Source organism: Artibeus jamaicensis, unplaced genomic scaffold, assembly GCF_021234435.1.
Source record: "Artibeus jamaicensis isolate MK-2021 breed Jamaican fruit bat unplaced genomic scaffold, CSHL_Jam_final contig_704, whole genome shotgun sequence".
Classification (NCBI taxonomy): domain Eukaryota; kingdom Metazoa; phylum Chordata; class Mammalia; order Chiroptera; family Phyllostomidae; genus Artibeus; species Artibeus jamaicensis.
In genome coordinates, this window is record NW_026521931.1 from 199,190 (window position 1) to 219,283 (window position 20,094).

General features: G+C 38.8%; 1 protein-coding gene and 1 pseudogene across 1 annotated transcript; both read left to right on the forward strand.

The window, feature by feature from the left end:
• Positions 1-3,578: 3,578 nt before the first annotated feature.
• On the forward strand, positions 3,579-4,532 carry LOC119054170 (olfactory receptor-like protein OLF3). The gene has a single exon (XM_037152023.2). It carries the CDS (start codon positions 3,579-3,581, stop codon positions 4,530-4,532), a length of 954 nt encoding a protein of 317 aa, XP_037007918.2.
• A 14,443-nt stretch (positions 4,533-18,975) lies between these two features.
• On the forward strand, positions 18,976-19,851 carry LOC128628362 (olfactory receptor-like protein OLF3; annotated as a pseudogene).
• The last annotated feature ends 243 nt before the right edge of the window (positions 19,852-20,094 follow it).

The window sequence follows — 20,094 nt, forward strand, 5'->3', positions numbered from 1 at the left end:
CTGTTTGAACTTTCTGATCACCAGTGCTTTGAATTCAGTATCTGGTAGTTGCTTGCCTCTATTTCATCTAACATTTTTTCTGAGGGTTCCTCCTTTCCTTTCATTTGGGGATTGTTTCTTTGTCTTCCCATTGTTTGTGAGACTCTTCTTGTTAGCCTCAGCTTCTTAGATTGATCTGTTCTGACTCCCTGGGTTTATGGTGTGAACTTCTGTGGTGGAATGCCTGTGAATTTCAGTGGTGCAATCTCTTTCAGTTATCCTGTCGTTCTCCGCTTCCACCTACTCAAATATGCAGCAACTTTTGGCTTCTCTCCTACAGCAAAGTGCAGTTTGTCTCTCTGACTCTACTGTTCGAAGGCCTCTTCTATGGGTCCAGCTCTGGTCTTTTCATATTTTCAAGTTTTTTGTGTCTCTTGTGGGTAAAAGAAAGAAAAGACAAGGAAAGAAATAAAAGGAAGAAAAAAGGAAGGTAGGGGAATGGAGGAAAGAGCAATAAGTTTGGAAAGAAAGGAAGGAGGAATAAAACAGAAAATCTGAAAAAAGAGGACAAAAGTATCGAAAGATATACAGTAATAAAATTTAAAAGAAATAACAGATTGCTTTAAAAAAGCAAAAAGATAAAGGAAAGGAAAGGAAAAAGAAAGAAAAGTAAAAAAAGAATAGAAGTAAAAATAAAATAAAATTTTAAAAAAAGAGAGGGAAAAAAAAAAAAAAAAAGGAAATGTTGCTTGTTGCTTTCAAACTGGCCAAACCGGTTTTTCTAGCTGCAGTTGGCTGAGGGTCGATTATTTTGATTTTTCTGCCAGCCCTCTCTCAGGAGCCAGACCACTGGCGCATCTCCTGAGCTCCCTACAGTGGGGAACTAGGACTTCCTCTCAGTGCTCTTTTCCCCGTGGTTATCGCTGTGGATTGGGTTGTGGGGTGCATGGGTATTTATCTTTTCATTTTTTCTTTTCTCATAGGTTTTTTTGTTCATATATTCATATACATATATTCATATATAATATATATTTTATATATTTTTTATTCATATATTTTTTATTTTATTGATTATGCCATTACTGTTGTCCAATTTCCCCCCTTCATTCTCCTCCACCTTGCACACCCCCTCCCCCAGCATTCCCCCCCTTTTTAGTTCATGGCCATGTATCACAAGTTCTTTAGATTTTATATTTCCCATAGTATTCTTGCCCTTCCCCCTGTCTATTTTCTACCTACCATCTATGCTACTTATTCTCTGTAACTTCTCCCCCATTCTCCTCCTCCCATTCCCCTGTTGCTAACTCTCCATGTGATCTCCATTTGTATGGTTCCGCTCCTGATCAGCTGTTCACTTAGTTTGCTTTTGTTTTAGGTGTCGTTGTTAATAAGTGTGAGTTTGCTGTCCTTTCACTGTGCATATTTTTTATCTTCTTTTTCTTAGATAAGTCCCTTTAACATTTCATATAATAAGGGCTTGTTGATGATGAACTCCTTGAATTGGCCTTATCTGAGGAGCACTTTATCTGCCCTTCCATTCTAAATGAAAGCTTTGCTGGATAGAGCAATCTTGGATATAGGTCCTTGCCTTTCATGACTTTGAATACTTCTTTCCAGCCCCTTCTTGCCTGTAAGGTGTCTTTTGAGAAATCAGCTGACAGTCTGATGGGAAGTTTTTTGTAGGTGACTGTCCCCTTATCTCTTGCTGCTTCTTGGATTTTCTCCTTCATTTTAATCTTGGCTAATGTAATGATGATGTGCCTTGGTGTGTTCCTTCTTGGGTTCAACTTCTTTGGGACTCTCTGAGCTTCCTGGATTTCCTGGAAGCTTATTTTCTCTGCCAGATTGGGGGAGTTCTCCTTCATTATTTGTTCAAATAAGTTTTTTATTTGTTGCTCTTCTTCTTCCCCTTCTGATACCCCTATAATTCCAATGTTGGAACATTTAAAGATGTTCTGGAGGTTCCTAAGCCTCTCCTCATTTTTTTGAATTCTTGCTTTTTCATTCTTTTCTGTTTGGTCATTTTTTTCTTCCTGTGGATGAGATCCACTCGATTTATTTTAGTCCCAGTCTCCTTCCCATCACTGTTGGTTCCCCATGCATTTCTCTTCATTTCACTTAGTTTAGCCTTATTTGTGGCTAAAATCAACCCGTTCTGTGAGCATCTTGATCACCAGTGTTTTGAACTGTGCATCTGATAGGTTGGCTATCTCTTGGTCGCTTAAAAGTATTGGCTCTGGGGCTTTGAGCTGTTATTCTTGAGCCATAATGTTTTGGTCTGCTTGCACCTGTTACATATGAGGGGCGGAGCCTTAAGTGTTCACCAGGGTGGGGCGACCCAGTCACTGGGTTGTGACACTGTATGTATGGGTGGGATCAGAGAGGGGCAATGGCTCTTGTTCCATGCTCTTGGATTTCAGTCCCCTTTGCTGCTTCCTGCAAGCAAATTGGGCCCTTCTGGTGCTGGTTCCTGGATGTGTGGCTTGTGCACCCTTCAGGACCCTGTGGGTCTCTCTAACAAACTGTCTGTGAGCCTGGGAGCCTCTCCCAGCACCTGAGCCCCTGAAAGTTTTTCCAGTTGGTGCTTTTAGGCTTTAATTTCTGGCACTGGGATTTGCGCGGTCTGTCTCACTGCTTGTTTTTTTGCCTGGTTTATCTGCGTTCGAATGTGTGACCTTGGTCAGCCAGCTGCCTTGTGCCTCACTGGGTCTGCCTGTTGCCACCCCATGCCTGTAATCTGCCAACCGCCTCCTGCATGCCTGGCTCTGTCTGGTCTTTTTTCCTGCATAACCATGCTCCGCCAGCCGCTGACTCCACCCCTCTTACCTGTCTGGCTGAATGGTTTCTTGTTGTCAGACTTCCATAGAGTTCAATTTTCTGTCTGTTTGGTTGCGTTTTTGTTACTAAAACTTTATTGTCTTTAAACTTGGTAGTGCAAGGAGGCACAGTGTTTCCAACTACACTTTCCCATCTTGGCCCCCTCATAAGTTTTTTTTTTATTGTGCATTTGAGTTTAAATATATTTGTGAGTTATAAAATATTATCCTGTTTCACTTGTAAAAGTTTGTCACTAAACGAGAATCACATAACTGTTAAATAAAATCAGGTTCCAAACTTAGGTGCTCTGATTCTAGAACTTGTCACAAGCCTGACCCCTTCCCAATCTATTCTTTTCTAATGGATTTATCCATTTCATTGTGATTGGTCTACTTGATATATTTAAGGCAGCTTTTATACCTTTCGAACAGTGTTTTCTTCATTGTTTATCATTTTACCTGTCATTGTCACTACCAGGCTCTCTACACCTGAAACCTTATGTAAGTTGGTAAAGATGTTGAGCTCCTGAAGCTGCACCACATGGTCTCCAGGCTGAGCTGGTCTCCCAGATGCCACGTCATGTCCTCATCTAGGTGCTGGCCTGTCTCTGATGCACATGGGGATACAGCCTGTGATTATGGCCCACGGTGATCTGAAACACCTGACTGAGGCTGACCAGTGATATACAGTAGGTATTCACAGAAAGTTGTTCTGACTACTCTCTGATTCAGCAGCTTCTGTTCTTTCTGGCTCTCTGCAGATTCACAATCCTGACATTTTTAATGGGAACAGACAACCAGACGTGGGTGAGAGAGTTTATTCTCCTCGGCCTGTCCAGAGACTGGGACACTCAGGTGTCTCTCTTTGTCCTGTTCGTGGTCATGTACCTGGTGACAGTGCTGGGGAACTTCCTCATTGTTCTTCTGATCAGACTGGACAGCCGACTCCACACTCCCATGTACTTCTTTCTCACCAACCTCTCCCTGGTTGACGTCTCTTATGCCACAAGCATCGTCCCTCAGATGTTGGTTCATTTTCTTACTGAACAGAAAGTGATTCCCTATATGAGCTGTGCAGCACAGTTATTTTTCTCCCTGGGATTGGGTGGCATTGAGTTTGTTCTATTGGCTGTGATGGCCTATGACCGCTATGTGGCTGTGTGTGACCCCCTGAGGTACTCAGTCATCATGCATGGAGGACTCTGTACTAGGCTGGCCATCAGCTCCTGGGTCAGTGGCTCTGTCAACTCTCTTGTGCATACTGCCATCACCTTTCAGCTGCCCATATGCTCAAATAAGTTTATTGATCACATATCCTGTGAAATCCTAGCTGTGATCAGACTGGCTTGTGTGGACATTTCCTCCAATGAGATTGTCATCATGGTTTCTAGCATTGTCCTGCTGATGTCCCCATTCTGCCTGGTTCTCTTGTCCTACATCAAGATCATCACCACCATCCTACAGATCAGGTCCACAGAGGGCAGAAAGAAAGCCTTCCAAACCTGTGCTTCTCACCTCTCAGTGGTGGTCCTGTGCTATGGCATGGCCATTGTCACTTATATCCGGCCCCGCTCTGGCCCCTCTGTCCTCCAAGAGAAGTTGATCTCTCTCTTTTATGCCATTTTGACACCTATGCTGAACCCCATGATTTATAGTCTAAGGAATAAGGAGGTGAAGGGGGCCTGGCAGAAACTCTTAGGACAATTATCTGGATTAAAGTTAAAACTGTCAACTTGATGACTCATGAACATCAGTTAGAGAAATGGACTTTAACTGTGTGTTCTCCCACTGAACTCAGACATGACAGTCATCAACTGCATCACCATGGCATCCAGGATGAACATGATGTAATGTGTACTGATGATGTGGGTAGGAGGCTGAGTGGTTGAGTGTGGTTTGAGATAATGGGGGGGCATTTTTAGGTCCCAGTGGCATGTTTAGTGGAGTGAAGCACTGCTGTACTGGAGCTCAGCCTTACTCAATCTTCATTCGTATGTCCTGTGAGGAAGGAAAAAATACCATTTTCTGTTTTGACTCATCACATTATTTATTATCATGGTCCTTGTCATGGATTTAATTTGCACCACTATTTCTTGTTCATCCAAATTTTATACCAGGCTATCATATTTCTGTTAGGAACCATTGATTTTCATATGTGGAGACTTACTTAAGATAATATGTGGCATATGTAGCCACATCCAATAGTTGTATAAGTTACTATTAGGAGAATGTTGCTATCAAGGTTGACTGAAATGTGTTTGTGTAGGACCGACTACATATGAATGAATATACCTTCCTCTGTCTGATAGTGGAAATAATTGACCAGAGAAACATCAACTAATTTACTCTGATGAGGATATAACCAAAGATCATTTGTACACAATGAAATTATTGGGTAAGGAAAATATGAAATTCAGTTACTACTAAAAATGTATGAATAATTTAACAAGAAAGGTACTGCATATACATGGGGTCCTATTCAAAGGACAGAACTGTCTAATTTCTGAAAATCCAGCAAAGCTCTTCTCTGACTTTGGAAACAAAATAAGCAATTAAACAATGTGGTGCATATACAAAATATCAGAGGCATAGTTAATCAAATGAAGGAATTTCCTTACATCTTTAATATGGATTTTGGATTATCAGAATAAGTCAGCCTGTCTTGTAGGTGTTACTCTCAAGTGTCCACACTAAGAGCTTTGTACTCTCCTCCCCCACAAGGCCCTACTCAACCTTTGTGAATCTAGTGGGCTGGCATCACCTATGCTAGCAAAGCTAAATAAGGTAAAGTGGGGAAGACAAGATTAAACAAGGGATAGGTATGGGAGAGAAGAGAAAGACTATGATGGTAGAACGTCTTCTCACTCTTTTTTAAAAGTCTCAGAGGGGACCCTCCCTCCTTTCCTTTGTCTCTTCATTTAGCTGGTTGATTTGGTTGATTTGCATCTGGGATTTGGGCAATGGAAGTTGAAGGGTGTCTAGTGGCCCCTATTTTTTGTGAAAGGAGATACAGTATCCATTGCTCAGAATCCAGAGGAGGAAATGCAGAAATAAGAGGTTTGGAAATGACAAAAGTTAGAAGTCCATGAGTTACAGAAAATGTGCCCCCGTCAGCTGTGTGCACCACTCTCCACAGAAGTATCTCAAGTTTCCTCTTGGTATCTTCAACTGCAAGGCCACAGTGGTCAAATTTTTCCTTTAAAGAGACTAACTTTATCTTTATTCACAGCCTTTTCTATCAAAGTTACAGATGATCAGTTTGTGGGCATCCACTTTGGTGAAGACACTGCTGTAGGCACTGCGGGAGTGTCAGAGTTGTATTTAGATATGGCCACTACCTCAGGAAATTGACAGTCTTCTGGGGCAGGATTTGGGACACCATTTCTGTAAAGGGCCAAATAGTAAATATTTTAGGCTTTGTGGGCCATACAGTCTGTTACAGCTACTCTACTCAGCCACTGTAGCACAGAAACAGCCAGAGGCAACGTAGGAATGAAAGAGTGTGCCTAGCACCAGTCATCTCAGTTTGTGGACACGGAAATTTGAATTTTACATCATTTTCAAAAGTCATCAAATATTACTCTTCTTTTCATTTTTGTCAACCATCTTAAAAAATGAAAAGCATTCTTTTCTTGTGGGGCATAGAAAAACAGATGGTGAGTAAAATGACTTGTGGGGTATAGTTTACTGCACAATTGTAGGGCAAATAGGGCAAAATGCAAAATTATAACACAAGGTATACACAGAAAGAACTCAGGGAATTCAAAAGAAGAAGAGTTTGATTTTTTTCCTGGGTGTGGACAAAAGGTTGTATTGGTGAAATGTCCTGAGAGATGGTGCAGATATTCTCACTCCAGTTTGCATTTCAGAAAGCATCTCATTTATCACAGTCATTCAGGTTCAATTGCCCAGGATCTAAGGACTCCATACTAATGGGTAAATCATGTGTTGAGCATCTTGAGATATGTGTATCAACACTATATTATTGTTAATTTGGGCTCTATTATTTTACATTAGAATAGTTTTGATTTTTAGAGTGTTTTGATATCTATTCTCTCATTTGTTTTGCTTTGTTGATTCACTGCAAGGTCTTAAGCAATGGAACTGTATTTTATCACAATTCTCGAGACTAGACATCTGAGGTCCAGGTGTTGGCAGAGTTGCTTTCTCCTGAGACTTGTCTCCTTGCCTGGTGATGAGCATCTTCATATGGTTTTCCCTCTGCATGTCTGTGTCTTAATCTCCTCTTTTAAGGACACCAGTCATATTGAATTCGGGCCCAACCTAATGACTTCATTTTAACTTAAGTATCTCTGAAGACCATTGGGTCAAGCCCACACCATTCACATATTTAGTAAAGATTATTGCTGTGACTGGTATAGCCCTTCACATTTATCCTTAATCCAGTAAGGTCAGGAGAATTGGCATTGGCATTCTCAACATACAAGGAAACCAATGTCAGGAGAGAATTTGGAATAGCTAGAAAGGATTTAGCTTGCTTGATATTTTATTTTCTTCAAATTACTGAGGGTCATTCTAAGGCAAGTAAAGGTCTTTAAAAGAAACTTTAATTGCAGACAACTTTAAAGAGGTGCAATTCTTCTAAGGACTGTCATGAGTACTAAGTGCTATTTAACTCTTATTTAAGTATTTCATAAGTATTATGTAAGATCTCTGTGTAAATTCACTAATGCTACGTACTATTACTAGAGGTCAAGTGAAAGGCAAATTTGTCGTTATCTGAGAGCACCGAGAGAGTCCTAAGAAGACACATAAGAGGAAGGGGACAGTGTAACTTGGAACAATTCTTTCCACTTTCTCTATTTTCCTTATATTTTCAAATACAAAGACATGATTGGATGGCACAAGCACGTAGAAATTAGGAAGAAGAGCCAGCTTATGGCAAGATGATAATTTTGCTTTAAGATAGATTGACTAAACTTATGTGATGTAGACCTGGGATAAATGTAGATGCCATGTGACTCAGCCCTCTGCTGTCAGTGGAGGGCTGGCAACTGGGCTGATGGCTCAAGTAAAATGGCATTTCTTGGTTCCAGCGACACCATGGCACCCCTTCAGGGTAACAGGCCCCATGCCAGGACCCATCCCCTGCCAAGTCAAACATGATTCTGTTGTCTTACTTACTACCTCATCTCTCTACCTTTGTGTATCACACAGCTACACACTTTAGCTGCACAGGGTAAGATGCAAACAATACTGGTTTGTGAAAATTTGATGGCACTCACCCATCTAGGTATCTTTATGGAAATACTTTTAATACAAGTGCCATATCTTTAATGCTTGTAGGATTTTTTCAGGCTATTTTACATTCTATCAGCTTTTGGTAAGTTATATTTTATCAGAAATTTGCCTGTTTTGTTTAACTTTTCAAATTGTTGACATAAATTTATTCGTAGTTTTGCTTTTTGTCCTTCGAGTTTGTAGTTATATCATTTTTTCATTCTGACATTGTTTATTTGTCCTTTATCACTTTTGTTTCTTAAACTCATGTTTATTGATGCAAATTGTACATGCAGAAAAATTCATCATTTTAAAGTGTACAGTTATATGAGTTTTGACAAATGTTTACAACCAACCTAAACAAGATATGGTGTATTTCCAAAAGTTCCTTTGCCCCAATTTGTGATCAATACCCTCTTCTCCCTGCGGTCCTGGCCACCACTAATCTCATTACTGTGCCTTTAATTTTGCCTTTTCCAGCGCATTAAAATAATGTAACCATATTGATTGCAAGCATTTCTGTCTGTCTTCTTTCACTTGTAATAATACTGGCGTGACTCATGCGAACTCTTGTACGTATCAGTGGTTTGTTTATTTTTATTGCTGAGTCGGTGCCCCATTGTATGGATGTACCACAATTTGTTTAGATATTCACCGGTTGATGGATTTTTGGCAACTATAAATTACGTTGATATATTCATCAGTTACAAGTCTTTTTGTGGACACAGTCTTGGGTTGTCAGAATATAAGGCAAGCATGTATTTAACATTGTACAAATTCACCAAACAGATTCTTTTGCAACATGGCTGTGCAATTTTGCATTTTCACCAGACATGCATGAGAGTCTTACATGCTCCACATCATCATGAAGACTTAGTATTGGTAATTCTTTAAGTTTAAGCATTCTAATAGATGTGTAGTGGCATCTTAATGATTTTACTTGCAAGTTCCTAATAACTACTGATGCTGAGCACCTTTCATTTACATATTTGCCATTTAGACTCTTCTTTTATTTCTTTTTCCTTCCTTATTACAGTAACTAGAACCTCTACTACAGTGTCGAATAGGAGTGCTGAGAGTGGACATCCTTGATTGTTTTTGACCTTCACCATTAAGAATGATGTTGTTTATTAGAACTTTGTAAATGTCTTTTTATAGGCTAATGAAGAGCTTTTTTATTTATGGATCCTTAGTTTTTATCATTAATGAATATTGAGTTTTGTCAAACATTAATGAATTTTGAGTCTTGCATACACTGAGTGTGTACAAGTGTGTGTGTGTGTGTGTGTGTATAGATATAAAAATCTCTATGGTAAATTACATTGGTTGGTTGATTTTTTTAACAAAGGTTTTATTTTGAACTCATTTTAGACTTAAAGAAGTTTTACAATATAGCACAGAAAGTTTTCCCAAAGTTAACATCTTAGATAACTGTAGAATAGTATAATAACAGACCAGGAAATTAACATTGGTAGAACTGTTAGCTATTTTCATTTTTAGCTCAATTATAATGTTTAATGTAATTTTATCAATTTCCCCACTAACTGCTTTTTGAAATTGAAGAAGCTATCCAAGATCCACTGAATTTGCTTGTTACTTGTCTTTAGCCTTTATTCTGTAATAGTTCCAGTTTTTCCCTGTCTTTCACTTCTTGACACTTGGGGACTATTGGTTAATTTAATGTTGTACTAACTTGCATTCCTGGAACAAACTCCAGTTGGAAATAATATATTTAATTTTTTATACAGCTGGAGTCACTTTACTAATGTTTTAAAAGCATTTTGTATCTATAATCATGAAAGATTTTTATCTGTAGTTTAAAAAAATTGTGATGTTTTTGTCTAGTATTTTTACATTATTTTTTATTGTATTTTTCCATTGCCATTTATCCCTCCATCTCCTCTTCCCCCTCCATCCATACCCACCCCCTGCAATCACTACCCTGTTGTTCGTGGCCATGAGTTCTTTTTTTATCAGTTCCTCCACTCTCCCTAACCCCTGAGCTGTCAGCCTGCTTTCTGTTTTTGTCTAGTTTTGATATCAGGGTAATACTTAAATTAAAAAATTGGGGCAAGTTGTTTCTGCTTCAACTTTATAGAAGACTATATATAGGTAGACTTTGTTAACATTTCTTTCTTTAATGTTTGGTACAATTCACTAGTGAAGTTATTTCTACCATTGTTTACATTGTGAGAAGATTATAAACTATAAATTCAATAACTTTTATAGATGGAGATAGAAGGCTATTCAGGTTATATATTTATTCTTGTGTGAGCTTTGGCAGCACAGTCTATGAATTTTTTTTCATTCCATTTAAGTAGTCAGAGTATTGACTTGAAATACATTCAGGAGGTTTTATTTTTATCCTTTTGACACCTGTATGCTCAATGGTGATGTCATCCCTTTCATTTTTAATATTGATCATTTATATCTTCTCTTGTCCTTAATCAGCCTGGATAGAAGTTTATCAATTGTATTGATATTATTAAAGAAAAGGTTTTGATTTGCTTAGTTTTCTCTTTTTTATTTTTCATTTCACTGTTTTCTGTTCTCATTTTTATTGTTTTTACCCCTTTAGTTCATGTCCTTAACTTTGCTTATAATTCTTTTTTTCTGCTGATAATGAATACTTGTATCATTTGTACAACTGAATATATCTTTATTTATATATTTTTTCTCTTTGGCAGTGTCTAATCTTCTACTGAGTCTACCTAGTGTAATTTTCATTTTAGATATTGTATTTTTTTATCCTTATAGTTTGAGTTGGTGTTTTTACATCTTTGGTTTCTTTCCTCATTGTTCTTTGTCTTTCCTTTTTCTCCTTCAACATGTGAGTGCACTTATAATGGTTATTTTAATGTGCTTATATTCTAATTATGTCATCTGTGTTGCTTCTGTGTATGTTCCTGTTGATTGCTATTTTTCCTTGTTGTGGCTTGTTTGAGTTTCCTTGCTTTGTACTGTAGCCTGGAAACTCTCCTGCCTCTTAGAATGCACGGAAAGGTTTTTATGAAATCACAGATATTGTGAGTTTTATGTTTTTGTGTGCTAGATATTTTTGCTTTATAAGTATTTCTGCACTTTTTTTGATATTTTGGGGCTTTCTTTTAAGGGTCTTACCGACTGGATCTAGAACAGGCCTAAGTGTGGGGTCAGCTTGTACCACGACTGAGATCGTCGTTTTCTGAGGGCTCTGCTCAATGGCATGGGTGTCACAGGCCTTTCCTTTCTGACTGGTGTGACCGTGAGCTGTTCCAGGCCCCACATTCCCCCTAGAGATCATTTCATTTACCGCTTTCTGGTGGGTCTTTTCTTGGCCTTGGAAGGTCCCTCACAACCAGCAAAGATTAGTTGTCAGCAAAAGACTTAAGACAACCAGTATTCAGGTATTAACTGTCCTGTTTCTTTGCAGCTGCCTCCTCTTTGGTACTCTGTCCCAGACTGGGAATTCTGTCTTTTCAACTTAGGATGACCACAAGCTCTGTCTGGGTTCCTTCTCTTCATCCTGGGGCCTGAAGTGGGGGTATTTATGCCCCACCTCACTTGTTTCCCACTTCTCAGGGATCACTATCTTGCACTGACTGTTGTCCAATGTATGAACGTCATTGCTTTGTGAATTTTATTTAATTTTCTAGATGGTTAGGTAGGAGGATAAATACCATCCCTGTTGTTCCACTATGGCTCATAACAATTCATAATGACTTGGGTATTGATTTATGTAATTCAACAGAATTTTCTAAAATCCTTAAAAATGGGTTTGCTATAATAGCTCTGGTTCTTTCAACATCCTAGGGCCCTGATTCTCTGGTTCGATCCTGGAGATAGCTTAGAGGAGCTATGTATTATCTTGTTCTCTTCACATATATTTTAGGATGTTTGATTACTTTTGTGGTGTTTAGTATTTTTCTTCTAAAGAAGGATTTTTTTCTTGCTGTTACCTATGAAACGGTATCTGCTAAGGGATGGGATCACCCTGTCATTTGCTCTCCTTTCACCAAATGATACTTAAAATTTTTTATAGTACACTATAATCCGTTGCCAAGACTAATCAAAAAGAGAGAGAAATGGAAGAAATAAACAATGTTAGGAAAGAGAAAGAGACATTACTACACAGCCTATGTACATTCAAATTTTATAGGAAAGTATTAAATTTAGGCTAAAAAATTTGAAAAGTTAGATGAAACAAATTTCTAGAGAAATAAGCTTACCAAAATGAACACATGAAGAAATAGAATAGTCCTATATACTAATATATTTGAGTCCATATTTAAGAATTTTCTATCAAATAGAACTTCAGGTCAGGTAGCTTCATCAGCTAATTCTACCAAAAAATGTAAAGAAATGACACCAGTCATCCACAAAAGTTATTTCATATATACATACTTAATATATAAAAGCCAATTATATTTTATATAATGTAAAAGATACTATTTAAAACAACATAGCAAAGCACCACACCTAGGAACAAATCTAATGAGAGAGAGAGAGAATACTTGCATTGAATAAAAAGAACAGATATTAAATAAATGGAAGAAAAATATATGTTTTTAAAGGACCAGAATACTCAAAAGCATAGAAATGTGACTTTTCCCAAAATTGATTTTTAGAAAAAATCCTAATTAAAATATTCAGCAAGTTTTGTTTTCCTGGAAATGTTTGAGCTAATTTTAGAATTAGATGAAAAATTCAAATGGCCATAAATAGCTAAAACAATTTGAAAATGTGGAATCAAGTTGAAGGATTTACACTATAATACAAGGTTTATTATAAAACTACAGTAATTAAGACAACATAGTATTTTATAACAATACACAAATAGACCAGTGGGCAGAAATAAGAATATCAAAACTTACCCACAAATATAAATTGAAATTTGATTTACGGCAACACAAAGAATAGTAGGAAAAGAATGGACTCTCAGTAAATTTGGATATTCACATAGGAAACAAGTGAATGTGGGTTCCTGCCTCACATTATGCACAGCAATAAATTCCAGGAATATTGTTGACCTAAATCTGGAAAAGAAAACATCAAAGCTCCCAGAAGATAACACTGAATAATATAATCTCATGATTGGGGGTAGACAAAGGTTTCTGAAGACACAAAAGAGCAAGAACTATGTGGAAAACAACTGATAAGTAGAATGACCTTGGAATGAAAAACATCTTTTCATCAGGGACAGCATTTAGAGAATGAAAAGTTAAGCCATAGTGTAGTAGAAAATATCTGTGATACATATAAATGGCAAATGACCCATACTCAAAATATTAAAATAACTAAAATCAGTAAGAAAAAGAGGGGTAACCCAATGGAAAACGAACATGAGGTTGAACACTTCAGAAAATGGAATCTCCAAGTCACCAATAAATATTTTTAAATAGCACAACCTTACTAATCATCAGAGAAGTGAAAAGTATAGTAACAATGAGTTATCACTATACAGACCCATGAGAATGGCTAAAATGAATAGGACTTACAATCCAAGGATAGAGAGAGCTTGGAGCTGTTTTTCTTTTTTTTTCACCTAAGGGCACACTTATTAATTTTAGAGAGAGTGGAAGGAAGAGAGAGAGGGAGGAAAACATCAATGTGAAAGAGAAACATTGATTGGATGCCTCTCCTGCACATCCCAACCAGGGACTGAACCTGCAACCCAGGCATGTGTCCTGACTAGGAATCAAACCTGTGACCTTTTGGTTTATGAGATGATGCTCCAACCAACTGAGCCACACTGGCAGGGCTGCTACAACTGTTTTGACAAAACTGACAATATTAGCTGAAACTGGACATGCACATAAACTGTGATGGGCCAATGCTACTACAGGGCAATAGAAGTCAATATATATTGGACAAAAGATGTGTGTGTGTGTGTGTGTGTGTGTGTGTATGAATGTTCCTAGCAGTGTTGTTTGCAATAACTACAAGCTGGAAATAACCTAAATGTCTACCAGTAAAATGGATATATAATTTGAGATGCTTAAAGTGGGTAGTAATTTTCTGTAATATATGCAGAATATGAGGGCAGACATTTAGAAAGATAAGTGGTCAAATAATTTGACAATACCCAGTTAAAAGGAGCCTTCTAACAGTGACCCATAATGGAGAGAAAGCTCATGGACAGCTTAAGCATCACATTACAGAAGATACTGTTTGAAGGTCTCAGACATGACCCATGAATAATGGAGGCCTTTAGGTGAGATAATGCCAATCATGAGTACATGGACAGAAAGTCATGGGCAAGTTGTAACTTCCTCCAAGTGAGAGTTCAGCAAAGATTTAGGAGATGTCTCCAGGGAAACTGGGGCTTTCTTTCTGGATCTGGAAAATGAAATTCTCTTAAATGCAGGTGAGAGTTTCAGGTGAGGGAATCACCATACGGAGAAGAAGTAACTGAAGTCTAACAAGCACAACATAATTGGTCTGCAGAGATTTTCTCTCTGAGGGAAAAGAAAGTTACTTCTTCGAAATGGTGCATCCTGCTCAGTTCTGCTCTTCCCGGGCAATGCCAGTCTCCTGTCCTTAAGGTGAGGGTGTCCCGCTCAGAAACCCTCCAGTGGGTCCTCAGACCTCGAGTCAGGAAACCAGGTTCTCCTTACCACACAGCTGCTTCCTAGTCTCGTGTGACAACTGTACTGAATTTGGTTACTGGAGAGAAAAATGTCCCATTTTGGCAACTGGTCTTAAGAAAGCTCACTGTGGGTAGCCAAACTGAGGAGAGAGTTCTTTCAGAGAGCTCTGAGAAATGAAGCACCAAGCACAGGTCTTCACCCACATTCATAGGACTCCCTGGGCTTAGCTGCAACAGGTCATGTTCCCTGCTCTGCATGGTGCCCTCAAAACCTGCCCACTGGAAATCTGGACCCAGAGGACAGGTCTGTGCTGACTAGCTCATTCTGAAGGGGTACTGGTCCAAGCAATATAGGTATGGAGAAGGAAGTTGGGATGGGCTGAGAAAAACTTTACCAATTAACATTCTGGGGAAATTTCAAGGTTTCCAGGTGGCTTTCTATTTCAAGAAGAACACTTGTGATTTTTAACTTCAAGAAGCTTGAATCATGATTCCAAGAAGAAAGGGTGGGAGAGGATGCTGTTTGCTTTTACTGTCATTGTCAGATATTACACTTCCAACCTTACTCCTGAAAATCTGTTGTAGCTTCTGTTTACATATTAACTGTTCAAAAAGTGTTTTAAACATTTTCTTTTACTTCTTAATTTTTTTTTGTTAAAAAAGTCATTCTTTAATAGGTATTGCATTGAATCTGTAAATTGCTTTGGGTAGTGTGGACATTTTGATGATAGTAATTCTTCCAATCCGTGAACACGGTATATGTTTCCATTTGTTTGTGTCTTCTTTGATTTCTTTCTTCAGTGTTGTGTATTTTTCTGCATACAGGTCTTTTACCTCCTTAGTTAGGTTTATTCCAAGATATTTTATTTTTGTTTTTGCTATATTAAATGAGATTCTTTTCTTGATTCCTGCTTCTGCTGATTCATTGTTAGTATACAAAAATGCCTTTGATTTCTGAATATTGACTTAGTAACCCACTGTTTTACCAAATTCATTTATTAGGTTGAGCAGTTTTTGAGTAGAGTCTATAGGATTTTCCATGTACATTATCATGTCATCTGCAAACAATGACAGTTTTGTTTCCTCCTTTCCAATTTGGATGCCTTTTATTTCCTTTTCTTTTCTGATTGCTGTGGCTAAAATGGCATATTTCACAGTCATGGAACAAAAACTTCAAAATTTTATATGGAGCCATAAATGACCCTGAATAGCAGCTGCTATTTTGAGAAAGAAGAACAAAGTAGGAGGAATCACAATACCTGATATCAAATTGTATTTCAAGGCCACTGTAATCAAAACAGCATGGTACTGTCATAAAAACAGGCACATAGACCAATGGAACAGAACAGAGAGCCCAGAAATCAACCCAACTCTCTACAGTCAATTAATATTCGAAGAAGGGGGCAGCAACATAAAATGGAGTAAAAATAGCCTCTTCAACAAATGGTGTTGGGAGAACTGGACAGCTACGTGCAAAAAAATAAAACTTGAGCACAGACTTACACCATACACCAAAATAAATTCAAGGTGGTTAAAAGACTTAAATATAAGCTGTGACATCATTAAAGTCTTAGAGGAGAACATTGGCAGGAAAATTTCAGATATTTCAGGCAGCAACATTTTTACTGATATGTCCCTTAGAGCAAGGAATATAAAGGAAAGAATAAACAAATGGGATCTCATCAAAATAAAAAGCTTCTGCACAGCTAAAGAAAACAGTATTAAATTAAAAAGAGAACCAACTGTATGGGGAAATATATTTGCCAATGATACCTCAGACAAAGGTTTAATCTCCAAAATATACAAAGAACTTACATGACTCCACTCTAAGAAGACAAGCAACCCAATTAAAAAATGGGAAAAGGACTTGAACAGACACATCTCCAAGGAGGACATACAGAACATCCAGAGATGCATGAAAAGATACTCAATATCACTAGCTATCAGAGAGATGCAAATTAAAACTACAATGAGATACCACTTTACACCAGTCAGGATGGCCATCATAAACAAGGCAACAAATAACAAGTGTTGGAGAGGTTGTGGAGAAAAGGGGACCCAAGTTCACTATTGGTGGGAATGCAGACTGGTACAACCATTATGGAAAACAGTATGGAATTTTCTCAGAAAAATAAAAATTGACCTGCCTTTTGACCCAGCAATTCCACTGCTGGGACTATATTCTAAGAATCCTAAAACACCAATCCAAAAGAACCTATGCACCACAATGTTCATAGCAGCACAATTTACAATAGCCAAGAGCTGGAAGCAACCTAGGTGCTCATCAGTAAATGAATGGATCAAAAAAGTATGGTACATATACACAATGGGATTCTGTGCAGCAGGAAGAAGGAGCCCTCATACCCTTTGCAACAACATGGATGGAACTGGAAAGCATTATGCTGAGTAAAATAAGCCAGGTGGTGAAAGACAAATACCATATGATCTCACCTTTAACAGGAAGCTAAACAACAAAACAAGCAAGCAAGCAAAATAAAAACAATGACACTGAAATAGAGAACAGGGGGATGGTGACCAGAGGTGAAAGGGGAGGGAATTTCAGGGGAAAAAGAGGAAGGATTTACAGGAACTAGTATAAAGGACACATGGACAACAACTAAGGGGGGTGGAAGTGGGAGGGAGGTGGGGAGCATGGGGGTGGTGGGCCAGGATGGGAGTAAAAGACAGAAAACTGTACTTGAAAAATAATTAAATAAAAAAAATTAATTTAAAAAGTTGTCTTTTTACTATTGGTGTTACATCCTTATTCCAACTTTTCTGTCTCCAGTGAATTAAGTCAGACTTAAAATTATGTTTCCTTTGGCCAGAAGAAGAAATTAGGTCTGGGTAAAGGAAACAACATTGAGAGTTGAACTGGGAAATTCAAGTTTATTGGCAAAGGAATTCATTCAGTCCCAGGGAGAGGCACTTTACAAAGTGCCTTTACAAAACATGATGATGATCCAGAAACATGATATCCTAACCATAGGTATTTCTATTTGTAACCAATACCTCTGCAGGCTTTTAAGGGAAATTACAGGATCAGGAATTACATTCTCTTTGTCAAACCCTTAACTAATTATTAGTTTTTACAACAAAGCTGTACATGGATCTCACATTTTCTACCCAAAGGACAGGGAAATTAGAGGGATGGTATGTGGAAAATCAAAAGTGGGCTTTCTTGAGTCCTTGAGGTTTTTGGAAATCACTTGTGACTCAAATAAGGTACAAGCAGGATTACCAAGAGTTCCAGAGAGAATGCTAGAATGCTTGAGCTTTCTGATTAATAAGCTATCAGCCGGATTAGAGAGTCTGGGGGTGGAATTGAGCAGACCAGCTATGTCTCTGTTGTGTGAATCATAGAATAGGGAGCATAGCACAAGGATGAGAAAAGACAGTTCTCTGGTGAAGGGCGGGCATAGTCAAGAATTTCAGGTAAAGGTAAGAGGGAACATCAACAGTCATTTCATTGAGTTAATTTCAGCTACCTTCCCTCACTTTATAGTTTCCAAACCACAACTATCACTATGCAGGATACATACCAATTGAACCAGCAGGAATGGCAGCCAGCTTTCATGATCTCTTCATTAATAGGCTGATGTGCACAGCAAGTATTTGAGTTCTCTCCATTTATTAGGGAAGATAGTTCATGTATTCTTGACTTTGATTTGTTTCTTGACAGCCATCCCCTCTGTCAACCATGCTCTGCCACTCTTCTGAAGGAGGAGGAAATAACAGATTCTTTCCTCCCATTCTCTCATCCAGATAAAAGATAGCAGGTGAAGGTCTTTCAAGATGGAGCCTGATGGCCCAGGTCTTTGTTCTTCATGTCGCTGACTCTGAAAAGTGACTTTGACAATTTTCTTTGCTACCTAAAATATCTACTTTGTATTTGCCACCTTCTAACTTGTAACCCCAAGTTTCTGATTTTAAACAGGTGGAAACTGAGTGTTTCCTTTTCAAAGAGAATCCAGAGGTTTAAAAAAGTCCATTTAAAAAGCTGTTTCTTTCTGTTCTGTTCCACTCCCTATGGATTTTGAGAGAGTCAGGAGGGGGAAACTCGTTTCCAACAGAGAAGTAAACAAACTTCAGGGGTTGGAATTGGCCCTAAAGAAGAGGAGTTTGTTTTGGTTAAGTTTTTAACTCAACTGTCTAAACACTTTAATCAAGCTTTTCATACTTAAGGAAGGAGAAAAGCAGAATTTTGTTTTCTCTTTGACCCTGAACCACAACACTGGGTTCCATTATGGTCCCAAAACCTCGGGACCATTTAATATTAGGTGGCTCTTTGGTCTGAATGACCTCATCTGGCCCTCTATCAGTGTCTGGTGTGAATTGATTTTTAACTTGGTTTTTTGTCTTCAGAGGCTCATGGGCAGGGAAAACCAGACATGGGTGAGGGAGTTTATCCTCCAGGGCCTGTCCAGCTGCTGGGAGACTCAGCTGTCCCTCTTCTTCCTTTTCCTGGCCATGTATCTGGTGACTGTGCTGGGGAGCTTCATCCTCCTCCTCCTTATCACACTGGACAACAGCCTACAGACGCCCATGTACTTTTTCCTCAGCGTCCTGTCATGTGTGGACATCTGGTATACCAACAGCACTGTCCCACAGATGTTGCTTCATTTCCTGTCGGCCAGGAAGTCCACCCCATTCCACAGCTGTGTGCTCCAGCTTTGTGTGTCCCTGAGCTTCTAGTTCTTCCTGCTGGGAGCCATGGCCTATGACCGCTATGTGGCAGTATGCCACCTGCTGTACTACACTGTCATCATGCATGGGGGACTGTGCCTGGGGCTGGCTACTGGCAGCTTGGTGGCTGATTTCATGAATTCCCTGATGCAGACAACCATCATCTTTCAGCTGCCTTGGTGCCATAATATAATTAATCACTTTGCTTGTGAGATGTTGGCTGTGCTGAGGCTGGCCTGCGCTGACATGTCATTGAACAGGGTCATGGTGGCCATCTCAGGTTTCTGGTCATCATGCTTCCCTGTTCCCTGGTCCTATTCTCCTATGGTCATATAGTCTCTGCCATTCTGTGCATTCGCTCTGCTCGGGGGATGTAGCAAAGCCTTTGGGACCTGTGCCTCCCACTTCACAGTGGTGACCATGTGCTTTGGAACGGCCATCTTTACATACATGAGACCCACAGCCAGCTCCTCAGCAGAACAGGAAGAGATGGTGGCTCTCTTCTATGCCACGGCAACACTAATTATGAATCCCTTAATCTACAGCTTGAAGAACAAGTAGGTGATTAGTGTCCTAAGAAGAGTACTGTGAAAACAGGTAAAGATTTATAGAATTTCTACTTTCCTCCAGCAGCCCAGAGAACATTGCAAACAAAAAGGAAATGATTGAAAGACCCTTTCATCTTAGATTTGCTGAGAAGGTGGCTCATGGTGAGCACATTTTTTAATTGACTTTTCACATTAGTCCACATTTTAACTACGTATCATTGCCCTATTATATACATGGCAGAAAGTGCTTTCAGTT